The following is a 23572-nucleotide window of genomic DNA, read 5'->3' as shown; positions in this document are numbered from 1 at the left end:
ATTTTTACACACATATATATCGTGAAAAATCTTTCAAAAAAAATATATATATCGTAATATAAAGATTCCTTGCATGTATACACACATAACCGGTAGATAGAATTAAGTTATTATTATTATTATTATTATTATTTTGGTTGAAAGCCATCCATATTACTTTTGCTTTAGATTATTATTATGTATGATGACTTAATCCTTAGTCTATTTGTGATTAGACTTTTAGTATTCTTTATTCTCCTGCCTCAAATTCGCAATTGGTTGTATTCTTTCATGACACCCCTTGTCTCAATTAGAATGCATTGTTAGTCTTAATATATTTCAATTTTACTTGTTAAAAAATATATATAATGTGATGTTCTATCAAAACATAGGAGTGTTATTTAGACAACCAAAATCAAACAACTCTATTGACAACCTTTTTTTCTCTCTTTTTATTGGATAATAACAATAGAGAGAGAAAATGAAGGAGGGAGAATAAAAGTATGAGAAATGATATTTGTACAACCACTTTGTAACAACTTTCTCTCACATACTCACATTATATTTCTCTTTTCCTTTTTCTCTATTCATTTTTGATCAATAAAATGAAAGAAAAAATAAGTTTTTCCAAAAATTGTCTCAAATGGATGTTCAAATATCACTACTCTAAAAATATAATGAGAGTATAAGAGATAAAGCTGTCACAAAAATTGTTTAAAATTTGTTGTTCAAATATCATTTCTCATCAAAATATGTCTACAATGACATTTGTAAAAGAAAACTTTATAATAACATAATTATTTTGTTTTTGTTTAAGTAACTTAACGGCTATAAATATTCATCTTAAAAGTAAGGGTCTTATTAACGAGTGTCTCCGATACATTATTTAAGCATCCTAAATTTAGCAATTATTCTTTTAAAAAGTCAACTATCACAATTTCCAATGCATTCAATAGATAACTTTTCATATAAAACTTATTAATTAAAGTGCTTAAAGAGTGTCCAGGAAGCACTTGTTAACATTTCCTTAAAAGTAAATAAGTAGAATGTTCGATATTCAAACATAAGCAGGGGTGTTCATGATTTAAATTCCGATCGTGTATATAATCTACATTATCCCTTATCAAGTTTGCTAACCTCGTTGAACTAATAACATAACTTTTTACACTTAAAAAGAACATAATTTTTGTTTTTTTGAAGGAAAAAAGAATTTTGTTTAATGGGAAAATGATTCCTTAAAATATAAAAATATGTGCCGAATATTCGTTTTGTGAAAGTGAAATTAGGGTTAAGGTTGATCTGCAGCCATATATAAACCCCTCTTTCCTCTCACACTTCACACTCTCTCCCAACACAGCAACAACAGTAACGGAACTAGAAACCAAGATGGCCGAACAAACTTTCATCATGATCAAGCCTGATGGTGTTCAAAGAGGACTCGTATGTTTCCTTCTTTTTGATTCGCTATTATTCGTTAAATTCTATGTTTTTTGTTGTTAATTGATGATTTTTCTTGAATAAATCATCCTTATCTGGTTATTATTGGCTGATTTATTGATTTTTCCGATCAAAACTTCGTTTTTTTGTGTTTTGAATTGATGGGGTTGTTTTGTTTAACTGTTTAGAAAATGGGTTGTTGATAGTTTTGTTGGTATGAATCAATTTTTAAGTTGGTAATTACTTGTTGTTTTTTCCAATCAAAATTTCTTTTTTCTTTTGGTTAAATATTTGAAGTGGGTTTTTGAAGTTTTGTGGTTTGAATTGTCGATGCATGACTGTTTAGAAAATGGGTTGATGATTGATTTGTTGGTATGAATTTTTCTGAATTGATAAATTTTTAGCTAAATTTATTTGTGTTGTTGTTTTGAATTTGTAGATTGGGGCTTGTTTGATACTGAAAGTTTTGTAATTTCTGACTGAAAAATTTGTGTTTCAGGTTGGTGAGATTATCAGCAGGTTTGAGAAGAAGGGTTTCTACTTGAAAGGTAACTCTTAGCATACTAACTTTTAGTTGTAAGATTATGCCAATTCTAGATCCTGTTGTTTTGTTCTCTGATCATACTATGAATTTTGTACTACTTGTAAATCTATGATATGTTAGTATGTTACTAACCTAATTCATAACATGAAACCGTTGTTATGTTATTACTTAGTTTGTTACCAATTACTTAATCATAACATGATTATTTGACAAATAATGGAAGATTTCATAGTATGAATTTTGTAGATATTTGATATGGAGAAATGCCTCTCTTTCTAACACACACTCTCACTGTTTATTGGGTGAAACACGTGTCTCAGCACTTTATTTGAGATCCATTTCCAAAGTTTGGGATCAACGAGTTTCACCCAATAAGTGAGTGATTGTTAGAGTGTTAAGAGTGTCGCCAGCACTCCTCAGTTGATATGTTAGTATGTCACTAATTCATAACCTGGTTATTTTGAAATTCAAACTTGAGGTCTTCCTTTCCAAATGTTGGTTTTGAAGTGTAGTTTTAATTTTGTTTTTGATACTTTTAAAACTTTTCAGGTCAATTCTTGATTTTATAATATTTGAATTTTCTGCTTTTTATATTGCATTGATACAAATTGCATCAGTCTTTTGATTTTGAAATTATTCGTGATGGTGAATGATTCTTGTGACTGGACTTCAGGTTTGAAATTCTTGAATGTGGAGCGTGCTTTTGCTGAGAAGCACTATGCTGATTTGTCTGCAAAGCCTTTCTTCAGCGGATTGGTGGAGTACATTGTCTCTGGCCCTGTTGTTGCCATGATTTGGGAAGGGAAGAATGTTGTGACTACTGGCAGAAAGATTATTGGTGCCACAAACCCTGCTCAATCCGAGCCTGGAACTATTCGTGGTGACTTTGCTGTTGAGATTGGGAGGTATAGAAATTTTCTTACATAGTCTTACTATTGAAGCAAGCTGTTCTTTTTAAACCATTTGTTTTAAATTTTAACTGCATGTATATGAATATGAACATGTCTGTTCTTATCTTTGTCTAGTATAGTGAATTGTAGGTTTATTTTCCTGTTCTTAAGACTTGATTTTACTATTCCTCATGAAAGTCACCTTGATATTGTTCAAAACAAAAAATCCTTTGATGTTTGAGTCAATCAAACCTCATGTCTAACAATGATACTTTGATTGTTTTTTGTCAAAGATAAAACTTACAAAATAGCCTGGTATCCTTAGTAATAGGTGCTTATTGAAACATTGACACTTCGATTGTTTTTCTCCCAACATCGAACATAATCTATTTAGAATATGATACATGATTCATTACAAAAAAAATGCCATTGTTTGATTTGAAAATTCGTATTAAGATTACAATGAACTTGATCCTAGTTCTGTCCCTTAACTAATCAAAAGTGCTCTAATTTTAATCACTATTGATGCAGGAACGTTATTCACGGAAGTGATTCTGTTGAAAGCGCCAACAAGGAAATTGGTTTGTGGTTCCCTGAGGGACCTGCTGCATGGCAAAGCAGCCTCCACTCGTGGATTTACGAGTAAAGATATAAACCTGAAGTTGATGGTGAATTTTCCCATTTTGATCCTTTGCTGGAACTTTATATCAGTGTTTTGAAGCCTTGGTTTTGATGTTAAGTCTAGTTATGTCGTATCTGTTGAAACATGTTCACATTCTGAAAAATTTAATCTGAACTTTAAGTTTTGGTTTGGTTTTCCCTTCGTTCGTTTATGATTTTGCGTTTTAGCTATTGATGTGGTTGCACTTAAATTATGCCATTATTATTTTAATTTATCGGTTTTATGAGGCAGATACTTAAAACATGTGTTGTTGTGGGTGTTCTATTGTACTCCCTCCGTCCCAAATTGTATGACGTTTTGGCCATTTCACACGTATTAAGAAATGTAATTAATATTGTGTGGGGAAGAAAAATTATGAGTTGTTTTACAAAATTATCCTTAATAAATGGTATGGAAAAGATAAATGAAATAATTGAAAGAAGAAGGAATAATTAATAGTTAAGGATATAATAGGAAAAGTAACATTAATATTTCACTGGTATTGTAAAGCGACTTATAATTTGGGACAAATTTTTTTTCCAAAGCGACATACAATTTGGGACATAGTATAATTTTGGTATGTGAATTATGAACAACCATAAAGTGGTATTGATACGGAAATCATAGCAATAAAGAGATAAAGTAAAAAATAATTTGAGTATAAAAGAGTTTGGGAAAGGAGACTTCTTTTCCACCATAGAAAAGTCATTTTTTTACCATTAGATTGAGTAGTACCACCATTGTTATTATAGTCTATCCACACTATATTTTCTTCACATCATCTCTAACCTTAACATCAACATGGAAATCCAGAAGGACATGGAACATCACAACAAAACATCAACAATCAACATAACAACAACACACTCTTCTCTCCTTCGAAAATCAAAACAAAACATGGAAATTAGATGTTTTCTTTTATTGTTACCTTTATCTTACTTTTCTTCTATTTTCATCATACAGTATCTGCATTCATCTATACACCAAATTAAATTAGAATTAGATGTATCTGGATTTAAATTCAGATTTGATTGTTTGTACAAAAAAATCTTTATGTAGATATCAGTGTGTCAAGTAAGATAGTATAGATGGAAGAATCCAATATTCCAATCAAGATTGATGATAAATCAGCAGGTGATGTAAAAGAATATAAGGTTGAGATAGAAAAAGATCTGGAGATTAAATCAGTAGAGAAAGAGAAGAAACATAAGGATGAAGATAAAGATGATGAGAAAAAGGAAAAGAAGGATAAGGAGAAGAAGAAGGAAAAGAAGGACAAAACTGATGTAGAGGAGAAGGAACATAAGAAGGACAAAGATAAGAAAAAAAAGGTGGGAAAGAATCACAGTTTCAATGGTTAGTGAAGATAGTAAGATAAGAATCTAGTGTTGAGAGACTATTGTAACAGTGTGTTCTTTGTATGATCCAATGGTTAGAAAAGACTTTCCCATGGTGGGAAAGAAGTCTCCTTTCCCAAATTAAATGCCACCAATTAAATCATAACACAATAGGAATCAACAAAGTCAACTTATTTCCAACGATAGAAATTTAACTACTCATAAAAAATAACTTATGATTCATTTAGATAAAATTCTGGATTCCTAGGTTGAATCTACACTTGTCTTCCAAGGTGTTGTTCTTAACATTTTTCACTTGTAGATATATCAGAACCCTCAAGAACTTATATATATGGATACCACATTTTCTACATTATTTTTGTGATGTTCTCAGTTAAGAATTTTTTTAAAAAAAGTATTGACCAGATAATCTGCAACCAGGCACAAAAGGGGAGTGGTTAAAATTTTCAACCTTATAGCTCTAGTTGGTTGCCCCGCTTCGCTCTTTATTAGACAGATTAATAACGGGTGGATTTATCCTTTTGCCATCCCTAAGATGAAACTTCTATTCATTGTGCAAATATATGCAAAAGAAGGAATAATGAGTTGCATATACAATATTGATGCACATAAAAATGAAATGCAAAAAGATAAAACAAAACAAAAAATGCCATCAACAATTGTAATTAAACAAAATAAAAAAAAATCCATGAACAATTGTTAAGGAATACATAAATCAAACAGTTCATAATATAAAAAAAAATAAAAAAAAACTCGATGATTTTTATGTTTCTTATAGTAATTTATTTTGAACCCTTAACAAGTGCCCTGCCAAAGACCGCTTATTAAAAATATAAAGAAAAACTATGCAACAATTTCCTTGTGATTGCCAACATATGTAATAATTTCTTTTATTCTCTCTTCCAAAGAACAATTTAAACAAAGTGTCGGAATGAAGTTCTACACATTAGATGAGGCGACAAATGTTTCATAAATCAACATCTTCTCGTTCATGCGAATGTATTCGAGCAATTAATAAAAAATGAATCACAAGTAAAACAAAACAATGAATCGATAAACAAAAAACACAAATTAATCAATGAAGCGATTCCAAAATTAAGTATTGCTCATTAGTGTATTGAATCATTTACAAGCATGATGTTGTCATTTTTTTTGACAAAGTATGATGTTACACTACGTTGAAAGAAAATTGACAAATTTGACATTCGAAAGAAAAATTATGACGTTGATCCAGGTCCATCATCTCCACAAAATCTTCTTTTACTTGGTGGAAGTTTGGTGCATGTTTTGATTTGCCTGCTTTGTTTTCTTGCATCTTCTTCCTTGTAGCGTTGCGTGAGTCGATCAACTGCTTCATTCTCAGCCCGAGCCATTTTTTTGACTTTAGCCTCATACAACTGCAACCAAGTGTTTCTTTCATCTTCTTAACTACTTCATTAGTGCAATTTATACCAAATTGCTTCTCAAAGAACTTTTTCCACAATTGATCTGTTATAGGGCTCAAATCCATCCCTTGAGTGGACTTCTCAATATGCATCAACTGATCAAGTGTGCAGTGAGGCAAGATTCTCTCAAGCATATGATGATCAACATGACTAACATCTCCAAGGTATTTTACATTATCAATAGCTTTGGAATCATTATAACTAGATGTCACGATCATTATATTTTTTTTTATCAACTTCGGAAAAAGTTATACTCCCTCCGGTCCTAAATATAAGAGAAGATTCTTTTTGTAGGTTCATTGAATAAATAATGTATTTAGTTTACATTGTAGTCCAAATACATTAATTATTCAATAAACTTAAAAATAGATTCTTCTCTTATATTTAGGATCGGAAGGAGTATTAAGAGAGTCAATTCCGTTGTTCATTCTCTTGCGAGGGCATCACACATTTTTTATGGTCCTAGTTTTATTTTTATTACAATCCTCCTTGTGTTGGTAACTTTGTGATGAATGAAATTCATTACGTTTTCTATGGTACAAAAAACTACATTGGTAAGGTAAAAAAATGAGTTTATAGCTTACCGCGGATAGCTTATAAGCTTGTTTGACTAAAAAATTTCTGTTTGGTAATATTTTTTTACCATGAGCTTATAACTTATTTCACGAGTTTATAAGCTATTATTCAGACGCTATTCTAAGTAGCGTTTGAACTTATAGCTTAACATTTTTTCTTTCCATTTTATCCTTATTATTTTATCTAAAATACATTTTTATCCTTTTTAAATTAAATGCAAGGCATATGAAAGATCAAATTTATTCAAAAATTTTATTGAACCATGTATATATACACTCGAACAATTTATACATTTTTTTTTCCTTAAAAAAGTATAAAATAATATATACACTCGAACAATTTATATACACTCCAACTATTTACATATTTAAATTAGCGAATGAAATATAAATAATGTTACAAAGTATAAAGACATGAATGAAAATAAATAAAATTAAAATATTAGTGAATAAAATAATTTTTATATTTAATAAAGTAATTTAAATTTATTAATTCCAAAATAAAATAATATATAAAAGACTTATGAAATTAATAAATTTAAAATACTTAAAATTTATTTTGAAGAAAAATACATAAATATTAATTGATATATATATATATATATATATATATATATTAAGAATTAAGAATTAAGAATGTCATTTTACATCTATAAGTTAGTTGTACTGCTAATTTTATCAAATACTTCAACTAGCTTATCAGCTATAAATCATCAGCCATCAGCTATCCGCTATAAGCAATCAGTCATCAACTATCAGCTAACTTATCAATTATCCGCTATTTTTACCAAACAAACCCATAGTTGTATGAATATTCCTAGGCATACAAGCCTTGAAAATATCATAAAAAAAGAGACTCGAAATCTCACTAGGAGGAGTCTCCATGACATGAATGTCAAAAGAATTTAAATAGAATCTAAAATTAGCAAGCCAATCAGCACTTCTATTTCCCTCCTGCCAGGTATGGTTGAATTGCAACTGCAAGTTTAACTTTAAAAGCTCTTGAATACGGCACACCAAGGTGGGTGCTTTGCCATTAATTTTGACGTTCCATTTGATCATGTCAACCAAACTTTTTAATTTGAATCACTTTCTACTTGAAGGCGATGAAATCCTTGTCTCCAAGCAAGCTGCATTCCCAAGAACATTCCCCACATTTTAGAAGTGAGAGCATCACAAGTACCTATTTTGCGATAGTACCCTTTAAGCCATCTACCATCTGAATTCCTTAAGAGATCACCACAACCGGCTCGACCCAACGTATCTTTGTAGGATCTGTCACAGATAAGCTTAATCTACCCCTCTCCAGGCCTTGTCCAACCAATAAAAATGGTGTCGCATTTACGAAGGTTCAAAGGATGGTTGGTCTAGTTGTCTATATCTTCGACCATCTTGAGAATACTGATGGTAGGATTTGTCGGAGGCAGAGAATCATCTTCAAAAATAGCTTTGTTCCTCCACATCACATGTACCAGCACGTGACCATAAAAATTGATGTCCACTTCTTACTTTGAGCGCCAAACATGTTAGTACCTTCAAATCAAATCACTAATTTTTTTTCTTTTAATTGCAAAAAAAAAAAAAAAAAAATCTATTTGAAGCGGTTACAATTTTGTGAGTGTCACCGACATTTAATGAGTATCCACTATTTCGTCACAAGAGCAACTATAAGAGTGTGGTGAGGTGACAATATATATTTTTTTTGTTCAAAACTTGGTATTCAACCTAAGATCAACTAATCCAAAAGATTCAATCCCACCATCTACTTATAGGGACAAATTTAATGTCAGAGCAAAACATTCATTGACTAGCCCACCAAAATTGATTGAGGTGGCAAAATATTGAATTCTCACTTGATGTGAGTGTAAATCTGGCTTACATCGACAATGTGTTTACTCTAAACTCAAATTATATACCCTTGGTTAAATTTGGTTTAAGCCATATATCTTCCGCTATTTCTACAAGCTGGGACTAAGGGATCAGGATACTTGCTATAAAATCTATGTCTGAGGCACACATATATAGAATGCCATTGGTGATCCATCAATATGACCAAATTCCTTAGGGATGGAGTTGAGGCCACCTTCAAGGGATTTTAGGATAGTTTCTTCACTTGGCTCAAAATGTAAAGGACCTTATTATTAAAAAAATGTTGCATCTAAATATTTGTTTTAAATTTTCTGAAGAAAAAAAATAAAATATAAAACTCAATTTTGAACGGAAATCACCAAAGTTTAAAAGAAATATCAACCTGCATAATAGTAACACGGTTATTCACATTTCCAACACAAAAACCAAAAGTAAAAATATTCACATTTCTGCATAATAGTAAGATATTGAATATGGCATGCCAATAAAATATTTCCATGTAATTATTCACATTTCTCCATGAAGATGTCAGCATGTTAAATCAATGCTAACTTTGCTAATTGAGTGATTATTACTAATTATAAATTTTCAAATTTTATCTATAAAACTTGACAAACTTGAGCATTTTTAACATTGAGTAACCAAACAGTAATACACGACTTCACAAGACCTAAACAGAAATTGCAGAGTGATTAACATAAAATGTGATAATCAATTGAGTAGAACTAGAACTAGTCTAAAAGATTTGCTAATAATTGTTGAGAAGAGTTTTATCCATAAGGTTACTCATCCCTGTGATTGTCACAATCTCTAAGAATTTCTTTTATTCTCTCTTCGCGAGTACAATTTAATCTGCGCGCAAATTCTTCCACTTCTTTGTCAGTCATTAAGTCATGATCAATCTCATCATCAAACTCAACCACAGGACCCTCTTCTTCCTTCATAGAAGAATTCTTCTGTTGGTCTTTTTTCTTTCTTCTGTTCTTTTTCTTCTTATTCTTGCATGTTTTCTTCTTCTTCTTCTTGGTTTCTCCATCATTTGATCCATTAATAAAAGACACAAGCTCTTCAATTGGTCGTTCATCTACTACATGCTTTTCTTCTCTTTTAACTTCAACATTCTTCTGTATCCTTTCAAACTCTTTACGCTTATTTTTCATTAAACGTTTCAAACGCCTACTTGGGTTGCATGTTGTGTTTATAATCAACTTCAACATCTCTTCTTTTGCACGATCATCAAGCCAATGAAATATGTCGCAAATCTCCTTTGGTGATTTTATTTCCACTGTTCGAGCTATTTCATGACATGTGAGATCAATCAATGGCTTCAACTGAAGGTTGTATGCAGCATATGCCAGCTCAAAGAGGTTGTCAGCCACTATCCTAACAAATTCCTCATCATACAATTTTCTTTCCTTGTTTGAGTGGCCTTGTATGTGATGAAATAGACAATAATCAAGAATTAAGTTCAACATTGCAAGACTTACTTTTTCAGGAAGACATATTGCAGAACTCTTGGAAGATCCTGTCCCTTTTTCTGATATTTCTTGACATATAAAAGGGCAAACCATTGCAATCTCTCTATCCACTACTTGGATTGAATCGTCACAAGTTTTAAGCCATACATAAGGCTTCACCATCTCAGTTTCTGACATCTAAAAAGACAAGAGAAAGATAAATACACTACAATAAAGAAAAATATGTAAGTAAAAATATTAAATTGACTACTATTTGTTAAATATTTATTTTCATTTTGAAAATTAAATAATTAAACTATTTTTTAATGGGCCATTGTACGAAAAAAAAATAAACAAACTATATTTAATGATGCTTTTCCTCATGAGCTTAGCTCATTTGGCAAAGGATAATGCACAATATGTGTAGGGGCTGGGGTTCGAACCCCGGACACCCCACTTATTCATTTTAAAGTGAATTTCTCTAACCACTAGGCTACTTGACAAAAAAAAAATGATGCTCTCGATGAGGATAAAATCAAAACGTGAATGAAGCTTTTATTGACACGTGTGGCAGAATATGCTACATCTAAAGTCTATAGGAAAAATAGAGTGTCGAAATGAAGTTGTACATGTTAGATAAGACCGCAAACGTTTCATAAATTAACATCTTCTCATTCATGCAAATGTATTCAAGCAATTAATAAAAAATGAATCACGAGTAAAACAAAACAATGAATCGATAAACAAAAAACACAAATTAATCGATGAAGCGATTCCAAAATTAAGTATCGCTCATTAGTGTATTGAGTCATTGACAAGTATGAAGTTGTAATATTTTTGACAAAGTATGATATTACACTACGTTGAAAGAAAATTGACAAACTTGAAATTCGAAAGAAAAATTATGGCGTTGAGATAATTAATTGTGCAAGAGTGGCATATGATAATGTATAATAACCAATCAATACGAATAATAGCTAATAGAAAAGAAAGAACCTGAATAGACAAAGATGATGCTTGTTGTTGATAGACGCTGCTACTGTGTATCTGCGGCTTCCTTTCATACAGAAAGGCGACCACGGTTGCTTCAAGCTTTTATATGAAAAAAAAAAAAAAATTCCTTTAGGTTTTATCTCAAAAAAAAAAACATTTCCCTTAGCTTTAGCTTCATGTTTCATGGGCTTGGCCCAATTGAAAACTACACACACTTACCTTTTTCTACACAATAATAATATTAATTTTTTGAGAATTTATTTTCACACCCTATCATCTTCTCACACTACCTCCACTCTGAATATTTTACCATTGTTCAGATTTTATAATTCGAAGCATCTCTGACATTTTCAAATTATAAATTCTGAATTGTGTTAAACCAAAATATTCATTAGAATGACATAAATTAAAATAACATAATTTAAAGAGACATAATATAAATTGACAACGAAATTCAATAATTTAACACAACTTATTAATTGATCAAGAATTCATAATACATTTACATTAACATAACGCTTATTACGACAAAATATTACTCCCTCGTTCCTTTTTAAGTGTCGTTCTAGTGCGGATTTTTCGTTCCTACTTAACTGTCGTTTTGATATTTTAAGGGTATGATTTGTCAATTATGCCCTTTATCAATTACTCTAATCTTTTTCATTAAAACTAATTAATGATTTGAAAAACTAAAGTTTATTTTTTTAAAACAAAGTTTGTTTGTTTTCTTTAAACAAAGTTTGTTTCTTGTTATCTTAAAATTTAAACAAAATTTTGTTACCTATAATAATGGTTCCATGAATAGTTAAAATTCTATGAATAAGATGAGTGGTAATTGTTAAAAAATTCAAGTGCAAAGTAAAAGAACAAATCTGAGAGAAAAATAAAATAAAAGACTCCATGAATATAATGTTCAAAAGGAAGAAAGAGCGGAAGACTCATTGGAACGACTAATGAGAGGTGAAGAGGGAGAAAACAATTGAAGACTCATTTCATAGATTTTTTTGATAGAGATTAATCATCATGGAAGAAACTTCATACAACTAACATGATAAAGAAAGAAAAAAAAAACAAGATTAATTGAACCCAAAATATCATTTGCATCACATGTTCTTTCGTTTTTTTTTTTCTTTTTTGCAAATTGATAAGTCTATATAACTAATGTTTTATATGTGACCCTAGGAGTGGCTTTATATATGTTTCTAGAGACGCCAACTGAACTAAAAAAAAAGTGCAGAGAAAGAAAGACCAATTATTATTATAAACCATATAGTCAGTGATTAGTTAGTATGTTAGTAATTACTAATAATTGATAAATAATGAAAGATTATAAAGTTCTAGTTTTGAAAGCTGTTTATAGTTCCCGTAGATATTTAATATGAAAGTTGTGTGAATTGATTTTAATTAGGTTTGAAATTCTTGAATGTGGGGCGTGCTTTTGCTGAGAAGCACTATGAAGATTGTATGTAAAGCCGGAGGATTGAACCAAGCTATGATACCATGTTAACAATATACAAAACAAAATTGAGTTTCAATAGAATACCATGACTTATCAAAATAAGAGTTACCGTGAAAATATACGGTAAAATCAAATAATGATACATAGCATTGTTATCCTCATTGCCTGCCCCTAAAAAATATCCTTAAAAAGTGAGATACTTGGAAGTTGAAACAATTCAACACATGCTTCAAGTTTTATGATGCCTGATAATTATTTTTACCTCAAAATCTTCTTTTACTTGGTGGAAGTTTGGTGCATGTTTTGATTTGCCTGCTTTGTTTTCTTGCATCTTCTTCCTTGTAGCGTTGCGCGAGTCGATCAACTGCTTCATTCTCAGTCTGAGCCACTTTTTTGACCTTAGCCTCATACAGCTGCAACCAAGTGAATGAAACTCTTTTTTCTTTCATCTTCTTAACTACTTCATTAGTGCAATTTATACCAAACTGCTTCTCAAAGAACTTTCTCCACAATTGATCTGTTATAGGGCTCAAATCCATCCCTTGAGTGGACTTCTCAATATGCATCAACTGGTCAAGTGTGCAGTGAGGCAAGATTCTCTCAAGCATATGATGATCAACATGACTAACATCTCCAAGGTATTTTACATTATCAATAGCTTTCTCAACACAAAGATCAACCAAACATGTTTGATCCTTTCTCTTCATCATAACAGGTTAGAGAATAAGCCAAGTCATCAAAGTTGAGTCAACAATCTAGTTAGTGTAAAGAGACACGTGTCACTTGATCCAATAATTAAGGATAAATTGCTAACAGAAATGGATATAAAAGGAGAAAGGATGAATTATGGGAAGGCATGAAAATAATATGGATTGAAGTCTCTATTTCTCCCTCTGAATATTCTTCTCTGTTTCTTATCCCCTTCTTTTGTACTTCTCTGCAACTTTAGTATTTTAATCAAATTATCTTGTAATGCTTCATTGCAATCAATAAATGATACAAAATATTCAATTCTTAATCATTTAGCTGAGAAATTGTTACTCTTAAAGGGTCAAACCCTTACAGATTCCTTTGAAACAAAAGCAGATATTTCATCCCTTCTCATCATAATCACTGAATTCACAAAAGTGAACTGAAAATATGTGGATACTGACTTTGCAAATATTCTTCTCTTTTTTGCTGCAACCCTAATGTAGGCTTTGTTTTTTGGTAGTGCCCTAATCAATGGAGGCTTTCATTTTATATATATAGTATCAAATATGTTTGATTTTCAAAGAAATAAGATTCAATTTATTTTTAAAACAAATATCTCTGGGTGTAACAAAAAAAATCTTTCTATTAACAAAACTAAAAAACACGTAACAGAAACATCTTTCTATTAACCAAAACAAAACATATCTTCTAGGTGTATCAAAAAAGATTGTAATTATCGTCCGTCATGTCCTCTTAATGTGTTAATGCGTATAAATTACAAACAATAATTCTGTATGAAATTTTGATTAATTTTTTTGGATAATAAAAATAATTCAAAATTCCCCTAAAAAAAGAACAAGTCAAAATTGGAAAGAAAAAAAAGTTAGAACTAATTTTTTGAGGAAAAGTTAGAACTAATTTTATTATTTATTTTTAAAAGATGAAAAAAAATAAAAGTAAGATATTTTAGTTATACCAAAAAATAACAAATCACCCGTAAAAAAAGAAACAAATCTTATCCGAGTTAAAAAGAAAACAAATCTTCTTTGTTTTAGGAAACAAATCTTATTCTTAAAAATTCAAACGATTTTTATCACTATAAATACAGGTCTAAACACACACATCACAACACAACACAACACATCCCAAATATTTTTGTTCATCGAGTCAAATATTGTTCTTCTGAGATGTCAAAAACTGAGATGATGAATCCTTGTGTGTGGCTTCAAACCTATGATGGTTCAATCCAACAAGTGGAACAAGAGATTGCAATGTTTTGTCCTTTTATATGTCAAGAGTTAATATTACTTCCTCAACAAGGATCTTCCAAGACTTCTCCAATATGTCTTCCTCAACAAGTCACTCCTGCAATCTTAACCTTAATTCTTGATTATTGTCGATTTCATCACGTGAAAGGACGCTCAAACAAAGAACGAAAGTCTTATGATGAGAAATTCGTTAGGATAGACGCCCCTAGGTTATGTGAGTTGACGTCTGCTGCAAAATACCTTCAGTTAAATCCATTGTATGATCTCACATGTCATGCAATAACTAGAATAATTGAAGGAAAATCATCTGAGGAGATACGCGACATATTTCATTTGCCTGATGATCTTATGGAGGAAGAGAAGTTGGAGCTGATGTTAAACCTAACTTGCGACCCAAGTATCAGGCTTTTGAACAGCTTGTATGCAAAGAAGAGAGAACAACTTATAGAGCTCAAAAGGGTAACAAAGAATGTTGAAGTTGAAGACGAAGATGTAGTGGATGGACGTTCAGTTGATGAGCTATTGTCTTTTATTAATGGATCGAATGATGGAGAAACCAAGAGGAAGAAAACATGCAAGAATAAGAAGAACAGAAGAAAGAAAAAAGATCAACAGAAGAATTCTTCTTTGAAGGAAGAAGATGATCTTGTGGTTGAGTTTGATGATGAGATTGATCAGGCCTTACAGGAAAGAATTGACAGGGAAGTCGAAGAATTTGCACGCAGATTAAATTGTTCTTGGGAAGAGAGAAAAAAAGAAATTCTTAGAGATGCTGGCAATCACAGGGAAATTATTGCATAATTATTTTTTATTTGTTTAGTTTTAGATAGATTTTAATGAGTAACCTTACTTATGGACAAAACTCTTCTCAATATTAGCAAATCTTGTTCAGGATTAGAAATCATTAGTATAAGTTGACATTTATTATATTTTTACTCTTGCAGGTTACAGCATAATAATTAGAAATCTGATATGACTTTTTTTTTGTTTTGCGTTTTACGGATTATAATCAAATATTAGGATCATGTAAATCTTTTAGAAAGTTCCATTTCTATGAGTGCTTGAGCTATCTACTCAATCGATAATCTCGTTTTATGTCGATCACTTCACAATATCTGTTTTGGTAGAGTAAGCATTTTTAAATTTTGAATTGCTTCATCACTATTTCAACTATGCAAGAATTTCCTTGTGATTGTGAAGTCAATGTGTTACTATTTAGTTTCTTAATGTTAGAATGCTCAAATTTGTGAAGTTTTTTAGATGTAATTTGAAAATTCATAATTAGTAATTACTTTGTTTCTGATCATTGTTATGTTAATTTCTCTAAGGACCAGATTGATGAAATCATGAAACTGCTTTAAATTTAGGGTTTCCTTTCAATCTTATATATGCTGGCATTCATGATAACATATAGTTACAAATTGAATCGGTATCAGAAGCGGTTATTAGAAACGGGCAAAATTGGGAAAAATATCACTCAGTTCGACATTGTTCCTACATTTCCAACCTACCCACAAAACATTGAATATATCTGCAATAATAAGATCATGCAAACTTTTATTGTAAGTGTCAAGAATAGTGTCAAAAATAGAGTTCAAGAGGCATGCCAAAGTAGATGGACAATGATTAAGGAACAGACCTACGCGATGCACATGACTTAGTGCACGATGCACATAACGATGTAGATGGACAATGCTTTGCCTTTCATCTTGTGCGATGTACAGCTCCACATGCGCAATCGCACACGTGGCAGTAGTTGGTCCTTCTCATTTTATTCATTCCTTGTCTATTTCTCATCCCATAACGTCTGTAGTGACTATACCTCAAGAGGTCACTGACACATCTTAAAAAAAAACATATTACAACCACATAATTGTCTGGATTGGGTGAATTTTAGCAGGTTTCAAGACCTTCAACTTCTCTTTTTTCATGATCTTTTATCCAATTCATTACAAAACTCAACTCTATTTTTTTTTTTCTGAAGAAGAAGCCAGATCAATTTGGTTCATTTTTCTTATGCAACTTTGAATGGCTGCAAATAAGTTAAGTAGACAGATAGAGGCTGAAAAATGACTAGCTGAAAAAATTGTACTTTTTTCTGAGGCAATTTAAAGTTTTAGGATTTGAATATTAATCTCTATATATGAGAGAAAACTGTGAATGGAGAGCTTGTATAAAGGCAGCTTATAGCGATGTAGAACTGATTAAAACCGACAGTGCATTTACTCTAAAATCAACTTATATACCCATGGTTAAATTTGGTTGAGCCATAGTATCTTCCCCTATTTCTACAATCTGAGATGAAGGGATGGTTACATTAAAATCGACTTATGAGACGCGCATAGGAAGCCTCTGGTGATCCGTCCGCTTAAATGCTATACAGTAGTGAAGATCAAAAGCTTATTCAGTTTATAACAGACAAACATGAATAGCTTTAGTTACTTAAAGTTGCTATTTTTTTCGTATTTTTCAATATGATCTTAGTGTGCGTGGATTGAATGTAAATGCAAAGGACATTATTATTAAACAACCGTTTCTGATACCGATTCAATTTATAACTATATGTTATCATGAAGGGCAGCATATACAAGATTTATACAAGATTCAAAGGACACCCTAAATTTAGAGAAATTAACATAACAATGATCAGCATATACAATGATCATCGGGTGAATGAAATGTGCCGTGTATCACCTCAGATGATTTTCCTTCAATTATTCGAGCTATTGCATAACATGTGAGAACATACAATGGTTTTAACAGCAGACGTCACCTCACATAGCTTAGTGGTGTTTATCCTAACAGATTTCTCAACATACGACTTTCGTTCTTTGACGTTTGAACGGCCTTTTACGTGATGAAATCGACAATAATCAAGAATTAAGCCATATTGCAGAAGTCTTGGAAAGTAATATTAATTCTTGACATATAAAAGGGCAAAATATTGCAATCTCTTGTTCCACTTGTTGAATTGAAGCCACACACAAGAATTCATCATCTCAGTTTTTGACATCTGAGAAGAACAATTTGACTCAATGAACAAAAATAATAGATATAAGACTTCCCACTGGTTACGCAAACCGTATTCTCTCTTTTCAATATTTAGTGTATTTTTTCAATGAATCATATTAACAATTACTTATCAAAATAAGAGTTTCAATGAAAATACATAGTAAAGCCAAAAGTAGCCAACAAAATAAACTCAATAGCATATTATCTAAAAGCAGCAAATAATGATACATAGCATTGTTATCCTCATTGCCTGCCCCTAAAATTTCCTTCTTAAAAAGTGAGATATTTGGAAGTTGAACCAATTCCTCTCCTTTTCATTGCTGTGATATTTTTGACCTCAAAACTATTAAGAAAATCCTTCTTTGACTTCTTCATTATGTTGCTGCTCTTCACTGACAAGTTGTATCCAGATCCATTATCTCCACAAAATCTTCTTTCACTGGGTGGAAGTTTGGTGCATGTTTTGATTTGCCTGCTTTGTTTTCTTGCATCTTCTTCCTTGTAGCGTTTCGTGAGTCGATCAACTGCTTCATTCTCAGCCCGAGCCATTTTTTTGACTTTAGCCTCATACAACTGCAACCAAGTGTTTCTTTCATCTTCTTAACTACTTCATTAGTGCAATTTATACCAAATTGCTTCTCAAAGAACTTTTTCCACAATTGATCTGTTATAGGGCTCAAATCCATCCCTTGAGTGGACTTCTCAATATGCATCAACTGATCAAGTGTGCAGTGAGGCAAGATTCTCTCAAGCATATGATGATCAACATGACTAACATCTCCAAGGTATTTTACATTATCAATAGCTTTCTCAACACAAAGATCAACCAAAGGTGTTTGATCCTTTCTTTTCATCATAACAGGATTCCTTTGAAACAAAAGCACCGATGATGATGGCTTCCTTCTCGCAGATATTTCATCTCTTCTCATCATAATAACTGAATTCACAAAAGTGAACTGAAAACAAGGAACAGTAAATATTAGTAGTAGATACTGACTTTACAAATATTCTTCTCTTTTTTGCTGCAACCCTAATGGAGGCTTTCATTCTATATATACTATCAAATATGTTTGATTTTAAGATTCGATTTATTTTTAAAACAAATCTTTCTACGCTATATTTTTTAAACAAATCTCTCTGGTGTAACAAAAAAAATCTTTCTAGTAACCAAAACAAAAAAACACGTAACAAAAAAAATCTTTCTATTAACCAAAACAAAAAACCATATCTTCCAGGTGTAACAAAAAAGATTGTAATTATCGTATGTCATGTCTTCTTAAACGTTAATGCGTGTAAATTACAAACAATAATTTTTTATGAAATTTTGATTAAAATTATATGAATAGATACTAGATAATTTGCATTTTCATATTGTAACAAACTGTACTTATCTTTTTCAATGATACCACCAATATAACAAATATTCTTAAAAAAAAAATATAACAAATATAATATAAATTCCTTATATTTTTGAATGACACCGACAAAATATTGTTTTGATAGACAAATTTGATTAAGGTATAACTCAGGAGAAAAAGACACCCGAAAACAACCTATTTTCTGTATATATAGTATAAATTACCCCTTCAAAAAACATTATTAAATTAGGGTAAATAAAAAAGATTGAATTATTTTCTTAAACTTGACAAAAATCTCTTTTCTTATATTTAAAAAATATGCTATAATTATTCTCATAAAAAATATATTTGAATTAAAAAATTCAAATCAATTTATCGTTTATTTACGTCTCACATCAATATTCACCTTTCCGTCTATCAATTGATGTCTAAGATAAGATAGTTATATGATTATATAATCGTATTTGTTAATATCAAACTTCACCTTTAAGTTCGTCTCTCGATATTTAAGATTTGATAATGGTTATACACATGAAGAATAATAAGATTAAATGATAAGGTTTTGAAATTCCATAACTAAGATAGAGAATTGAGATATGGAAAGTCTATCATTAGATTTCTTTCTACAATCTCAAAACTAAAGGAGTCTACTCAATCCCCTTCTTGGATCACTAAGTGATGATACTGAATTTTGAAAGAGTAATAGAAGAAGGTGAGTGAAAATGGAAAAAGTGTGGATTTGAGAAATAGAAAGTGAAGAGAGTTTTGGAATCGGCAATGCCAACAATGAGATTAGATGATGATTCAAGCCAGCATGTGAAATCAATGCAAACTTCGCTCTTGAGTGATTATTACTAATTATGAATTTTCAAATTTTATCAATAAAACTTGACAAACTTGAGCATTTTTAACATTAAGAAACCAAACAGTAATACACCAACTTCACAAGACCAACTATGAACATAAAATGAGATTATCAATTGAGTAGATAGCACAAGCAATGTCACAGAACTAGAACTTGTATAATTGTTGAGAAGAGTTTTGTTCATAAGGTTACTCATTACAATTTCTCTAAAACAAAAAAAAAAACATATAACAACATCAACAACTATGCAACGATATCCCGGTGATTGTCACGATCTCTAAGAGTTTCTTTTATTCTCTCTTCCAAAGTGCAATTTAATCTGCGCGCAAATTCTTCCACTTCTCTGTCGGTCATTGGGTCCTGATCAATCTCATCATCAAACTCAACCCTAGGATCATCTTCTTTCTCCACTTGCTTGTCAATTTTTGCCGTTAAGGCCTGATCAATCTTATCATCAAACTCAACCACATGATCCTCTTCTTCTTCTTCTTCTTCTTTCATAGAAGAATTCTTCTGTTGGTCTTTTTTCTTTTTTCTGTTCTTTTTCTTATTCTTGGAAGTTTTATTGCCCTTGGTTTCTCCATCATTTGATCCATTAATAAAAGACAGAAGCTCTTCAATGGATCGTTCATCTTCTACAACCACTTCTTCTTGTTTAACTCGAACATTCTCCAGTACCCTTTCACGCTCTTTACGCCTATTTATGTTTAAGCGGTTCAAATGCCTGATTTTGCAGTCACAAGTTTTATTTATAATTGACTCCAATATCTCTTCCTCTGTAAGATCATGAGGCCAAATAAACATGTCGCGTATCTCCTTGGGTGATTTTCCTTCAATTAATCGTGCTAATGCATGACATGTGAGATCATTTAATGGCTTTAATTGAAGGCTTTTTGCAGCAAATGCCAATGCAAAGAGTATGTCAGGGTCTATCCTAACAAATTTCGCATCATACAATTTTCTTTCCTTGTTGGAGTGGCCTTGTATGTGATGAAATTGACAATAATCAAGAATTGAGCTCAACAATGAAGGACTTACTTGTTGAGGAAGACATATTGGAGAACTCTTGCAAGATCCAGTTCCTTTTTGTAATATTTCTTGTAATATGAAAGGGGAAATCATTGCAATCTCTTGATCTACTTGTTGGATTGAACCATCACAAGTTTGAAGCCACACATAAGAATTCATCATCTCAGTTTCTAGCATCTGAAAACAAGACAAAGATAAATACACTAAAATAGAGTAACAATGTTAAGTTTGAAAGGAAAATACTTTTATACAATGCCCTTGGTACAAAAGTCAAACACAGTAAAATCATATTTATTTATTTATTTTTGTTTTTAAAATAAATAATTAAATCAGTCATGATTTTTTTCAATTGACTTTTTTTGAACTCAAATAATCATTTCAATGAAATTAATTGTATTTATATTTTTTTAACTAAACATTTTATTATTTTTATTATCTTTTTCAAGTTAAACGGGATGATCATATAGCAAACTAATTGATAGTCAATATTTAGTAAAAGAAAAATCATGTATCAACACCCACAAATGCGCATGCATAATTTTTCTCCCTGGATTCTCCTAACGTAAAATAAAATTGCAGTTCTCCCTCAAATTAAAAAGCATTGAATGGAAAAAAAGATTGAATAAAAAATAGCAAGAATTCTGCTCTTTACCCAAAAGTTTTTGCTCATTCCCGAATGAAATGACCAAAATACCCTTACGCATGTTAACTCACACTATTGTTAAATTTGCGTGAGTTGACTCACGCAGAGTTTACACAGAGATTTACACTAGCGTGGGTTAACTGATCACGCTGAGATTTACACTAGCGTGAGTTAACTCACGCAGGGACATTTTGGTCATTTCACTTGGGAATGAGCAAAAACTTTTGGGTAAAGAATAGAATTCAAATTGCAACATATTACATGGACTTAATATTTAATGGACCACGGTTGAAGCTCAGACACATGCCCAGAATATGCTACACCTGACGTATAAAAAAAATGGTAATGACATAAATTAACATTTTTTTTTTAACTAAATAGATTAAGATATTTTTGTTTATCCTCTTGTGTTTGAAAAATTGGTAAAAAAATCAACGACTATCAAGAAAATCAATAAATTACTGAGTCGATCCCAATTTTGTAGAGGAAATCGATCCCAAAATTAAGTATCATTGATAAGCAGATTGATTCATTGAAAAGTGCAACGGAAGCATGAGGTTGCGGTAAAATATCTTCGTTTATCCTTTTGCGTTTGAACAATTGGTAAAAAAAAACAAATATCAAGAAAATCAATAAATCGATCCCAATTATTTTAGAGGGAATTGATCCCAAAATTAAGTATAAGTGATAATTGGACCGGTTTATTGACAAGCTCAACGGAATCATGAGGTTGTCGTAATATATTTGATAAGTATGATATTGTACTAGGTTGAAAAGAACGGAAAACGTTACATCCAATAGAAAAATTATTACGTTGAAAAGACGAGAAAGAACCTGGACATACATAGGTGAGTGTTTCAAAGCTACTATTGTGTTGTTGTCGTTGTTGTTGTCGTTGTTGTTGCCGCTGCTGCGGCTGCCATTCGCACACGATGCACTTAATTAGGGTTTTACTTACCTTTTATCTATCAAAAAAATTCTCTTAAATTTCGCTTTACGGGCTTGGCCCAATTGGAAACCCCACACACACTTTTTTAACAATTTCTTTTCTTTTTGACAATTACTTTTCCCACCCTACGAGGTTCTTAAGCACCCTATTATTTTTCTTTAAAATTGTCCTTCAGATTTTAAAATCCGAAACCAATTTGGATTCTATTATAATCTAAAAATTGTCTATATATAAAATGAAGACAGTAACTTCCCCCAATTCTACATTTTTACAATTACATTTCACATTCTCTCTCTCACTTGTCCGAAAAACCGAAATCCACAAATTGGTCGAATTTTAGAGTTTTTTTTTTGCTCAAAATCATCACATTTGAAGCTTTTTCAAACATCAAACTAAATGTTAGGTCTCATTCCCTCTACATGCAGCTGTTATGGTTCAATTTTTTTTTCTGTAGCACTTCATCTGCATCTCTCCACAAAGGGCATGTTCTTGGCTCGTGAAGGTTTAGTGCCCAAGACTGAGGTTGTTAACATGATGGTGCAGTAGTTGGGGGATGATATGGTCAAGGCATGAGAGTAGGTGGAAAGGAAAATTGGTGCCCATGAACGATTTAGTTTGTTGAAGGATATTTTCAAGGAGCATCTTCAGAAGGCTCATAAGGCTCACAAGGATGGTTATATAGTTGAGATGCAAGAGAAGCGGGACCAGTCTCTTCGCATAAATTTTCTCTACTTGGTGGGTATCACGCTCTTCACTGACAAGAGTGCCACCTATGTGGATGTCGCTTAGTTTAGGTACTTCAGAGACTTGGAGCTTGTCTCTGATTGCATATGGGGAGATGCTGCACTTGCACACCTGTACAAGGAGCTTATTATAATGCCTTCAATTATATGCATGTATCAATAAATAAATAATAATGGACTGTTTGTTTAATCATATGTATGTCTTGATTGTTTGTGTACTTATATATTGTGGACTTTGTTGCAGGCTTGGGATTTCAACACTTCAAGGGTATCGATCTAGGGATGCATGGTGTGGATATGAGGACCATCAACATCCACGTACCATGATGTTTCTACCGGTGAGGG

The 23572-nt window shown here is 31.5% G+C and overlaps 5 protein-coding genes across 5 annotated transcripts; 2 read left to right on the top strand and 3 right to left on the bottom strand.

The window, feature by feature from the left end:
- Nucleotides 1-1264: 1264 nt before the first annotated feature.
- LOC25500090 (nucleoside diphosphate kinase 1) lies at nt 1265-3683 on the top strand. Its single transcript, XM_013588416.3, has 4 exons — nt 1265-1419; nt 1916-1964; nt 2634-2865; nt 3382-3683. Exons 1-4 carry the CDS (start codon nt 1366-1368, stop codon nt 3494-3496), a joined length of 450 nt encoding a protein of 149 aa, XP_013443870.1. The 5' UTR covers nt 1265-1365; the 3' UTR covers nt 3497-3683.
- Nucleotides 3684-7965: 4282 nt separating this feature from the next.
- On the bottom strand, nt 7966-10398 carry LOC25500087 (SKP1-like protein 21). Its single transcript, XM_013588413.2, has 2 exons — nt 9818-10398; nt 7966-8164 (listed from the first exon to the last, which is right to left on the bottom strand). Exons 1-2 carry the CDS (start codon nt 10396-10398, stop codon nt 7966-7968), a joined length of 780 nt encoding a protein of 259 aa, XP_013443867.2.
- A 2532-nt stretch (nt 10399-12930) lies between these two features.
- LOC25500085 (uncharacterized) lies at nt 12931-13374 on the bottom strand. The gene has a single exon (XM_013588412.2). It carries the CDS (start codon nt 13372-13374, stop codon nt 12931-12933), a length of 444 nt encoding a protein of 147 aa, XP_013443866.2.
- A 1191-nt stretch (nt 13375-14565) lies between these two features.
- LOC25500084 (SKP1-like protein 20) lies at nt 14566-20361 on the top strand. Its single transcript, XM_013588411.3, has 2 exons — nt 14566-15391; nt 20065-20361. Exons 1-2 carry the CDS (start codon nt 14566-14568, stop codon nt 20142-20144), a joined length of 906 nt encoding a protein of 301 aa, XP_013443865.3. The 3' UTR covers nt 20145-20361.
- On the bottom strand, nt 20214-22458 carry LOC25500082 (SKP1-like protein 21). The gene is made up of 3 exons (XM_039828694.1): nt 22380-22458; nt 20279-21069; nt 20214-20223 (listed from the first exon to the last, which is right to left on the bottom strand). Exons 2-3 carry the CDS (start codon nt 21067-21069, stop codon nt 20214-20216), a joined length of 801 nt encoding a protein of 266 aa, XP_039684628.1. The 5' UTR covers nt 22380-22458.
- Between the last annotated feature and the right edge of the window lie 1114 nt (nt 22459-23572).

Source organism: Medicago truncatula, chromosome 8 (assembly GCF_003473485.1).
Source record: "Medicago truncatula cultivar Jemalong A17 chromosome 8, MtrunA17r5.0-ANR, whole genome shotgun sequence".
Taxonomy (NCBI): domain Eukaryota; kingdom Viridiplantae; phylum Streptophyta; class Magnoliopsida; order Fabales; family Fabaceae; genus Medicago; species Medicago truncatula.
The sequence above is the reverse complement of the archived record's forward strand: the minus strand, read 5'-3'. Positions and strand labels throughout refer to the sequence as shown.

What these genes read in the sequence shown, in the direction of transcription:
- LOC25500090 (XM_013588416.3), top strand. Translation starts at nt 1,366, where the DNA reads ATGGCCGAACAAACTTTCATCATGATCAAGCCTGATGGTGTTCAAAGA. An exon ending in ATGGTGTTCAAAGAGGACTC is followed by an intron (nt 1,420 to 1,915) that starts GTATGTTTCCTT and finishes TTTGTGTTTCAG; the next exon opens with GTTGGTGAGATTATCAGCAG. An exon ending in GAAGGGTTTCTACTTGAAAG is followed by an intron (nt 1,965 to 2,633) that starts GTAACTCTTAGC and finishes ACTGGACTTCAG; the next exon opens with GTTTGAAATTCTTGAATGTG.
- LOC25500087 (XM_013588413.2), bottom strand. Translation starts at nt 10,398, where the DNA reads ATGGTGAAGCCTTATGTATGGCTTAAAACTTGTGACGATTCAATCCAA. An exon ending in CGACCAATTGAAGAGCTTGT is followed by an intron (nt 8,165 to 9,817) that starts GTCTTTTATTAA and finishes TATCTGTGACAG; the next exon opens with ATCCTACAAAGATACGTTGG.
- LOC25500085 (XM_013588412.2), bottom strand. Translation starts at nt 13,374, where the DNA reads ATGAAGAGAAAGGATCAAACATGTTTGGTTGATCTTTGTGTTGAGAAA.
- LOC25500084 (XM_013588411.3), top strand. Translation starts at nt 14,566, where the DNA reads ATGAATCCTTGTGTGTGGCTTCAAACCTATGATGGTTCAATCCAACAA. An exon ending in AGAGAGAAAAAAAGAAATTC is followed by an intron (nt 15,392 to 20,064) that starts TTAGAGATGCTG and finishes TACTCATTACAA; the next exon opens with TTTCTCTAAAACAAAAAAAA.
- LOC25500082 (XM_039828694.1), bottom strand. Translation starts at nt 21,069, where the DNA reads ATGCTAGAAACTGAGATGATGAATTCTTATGTGTGGCTTCAAACTTGT.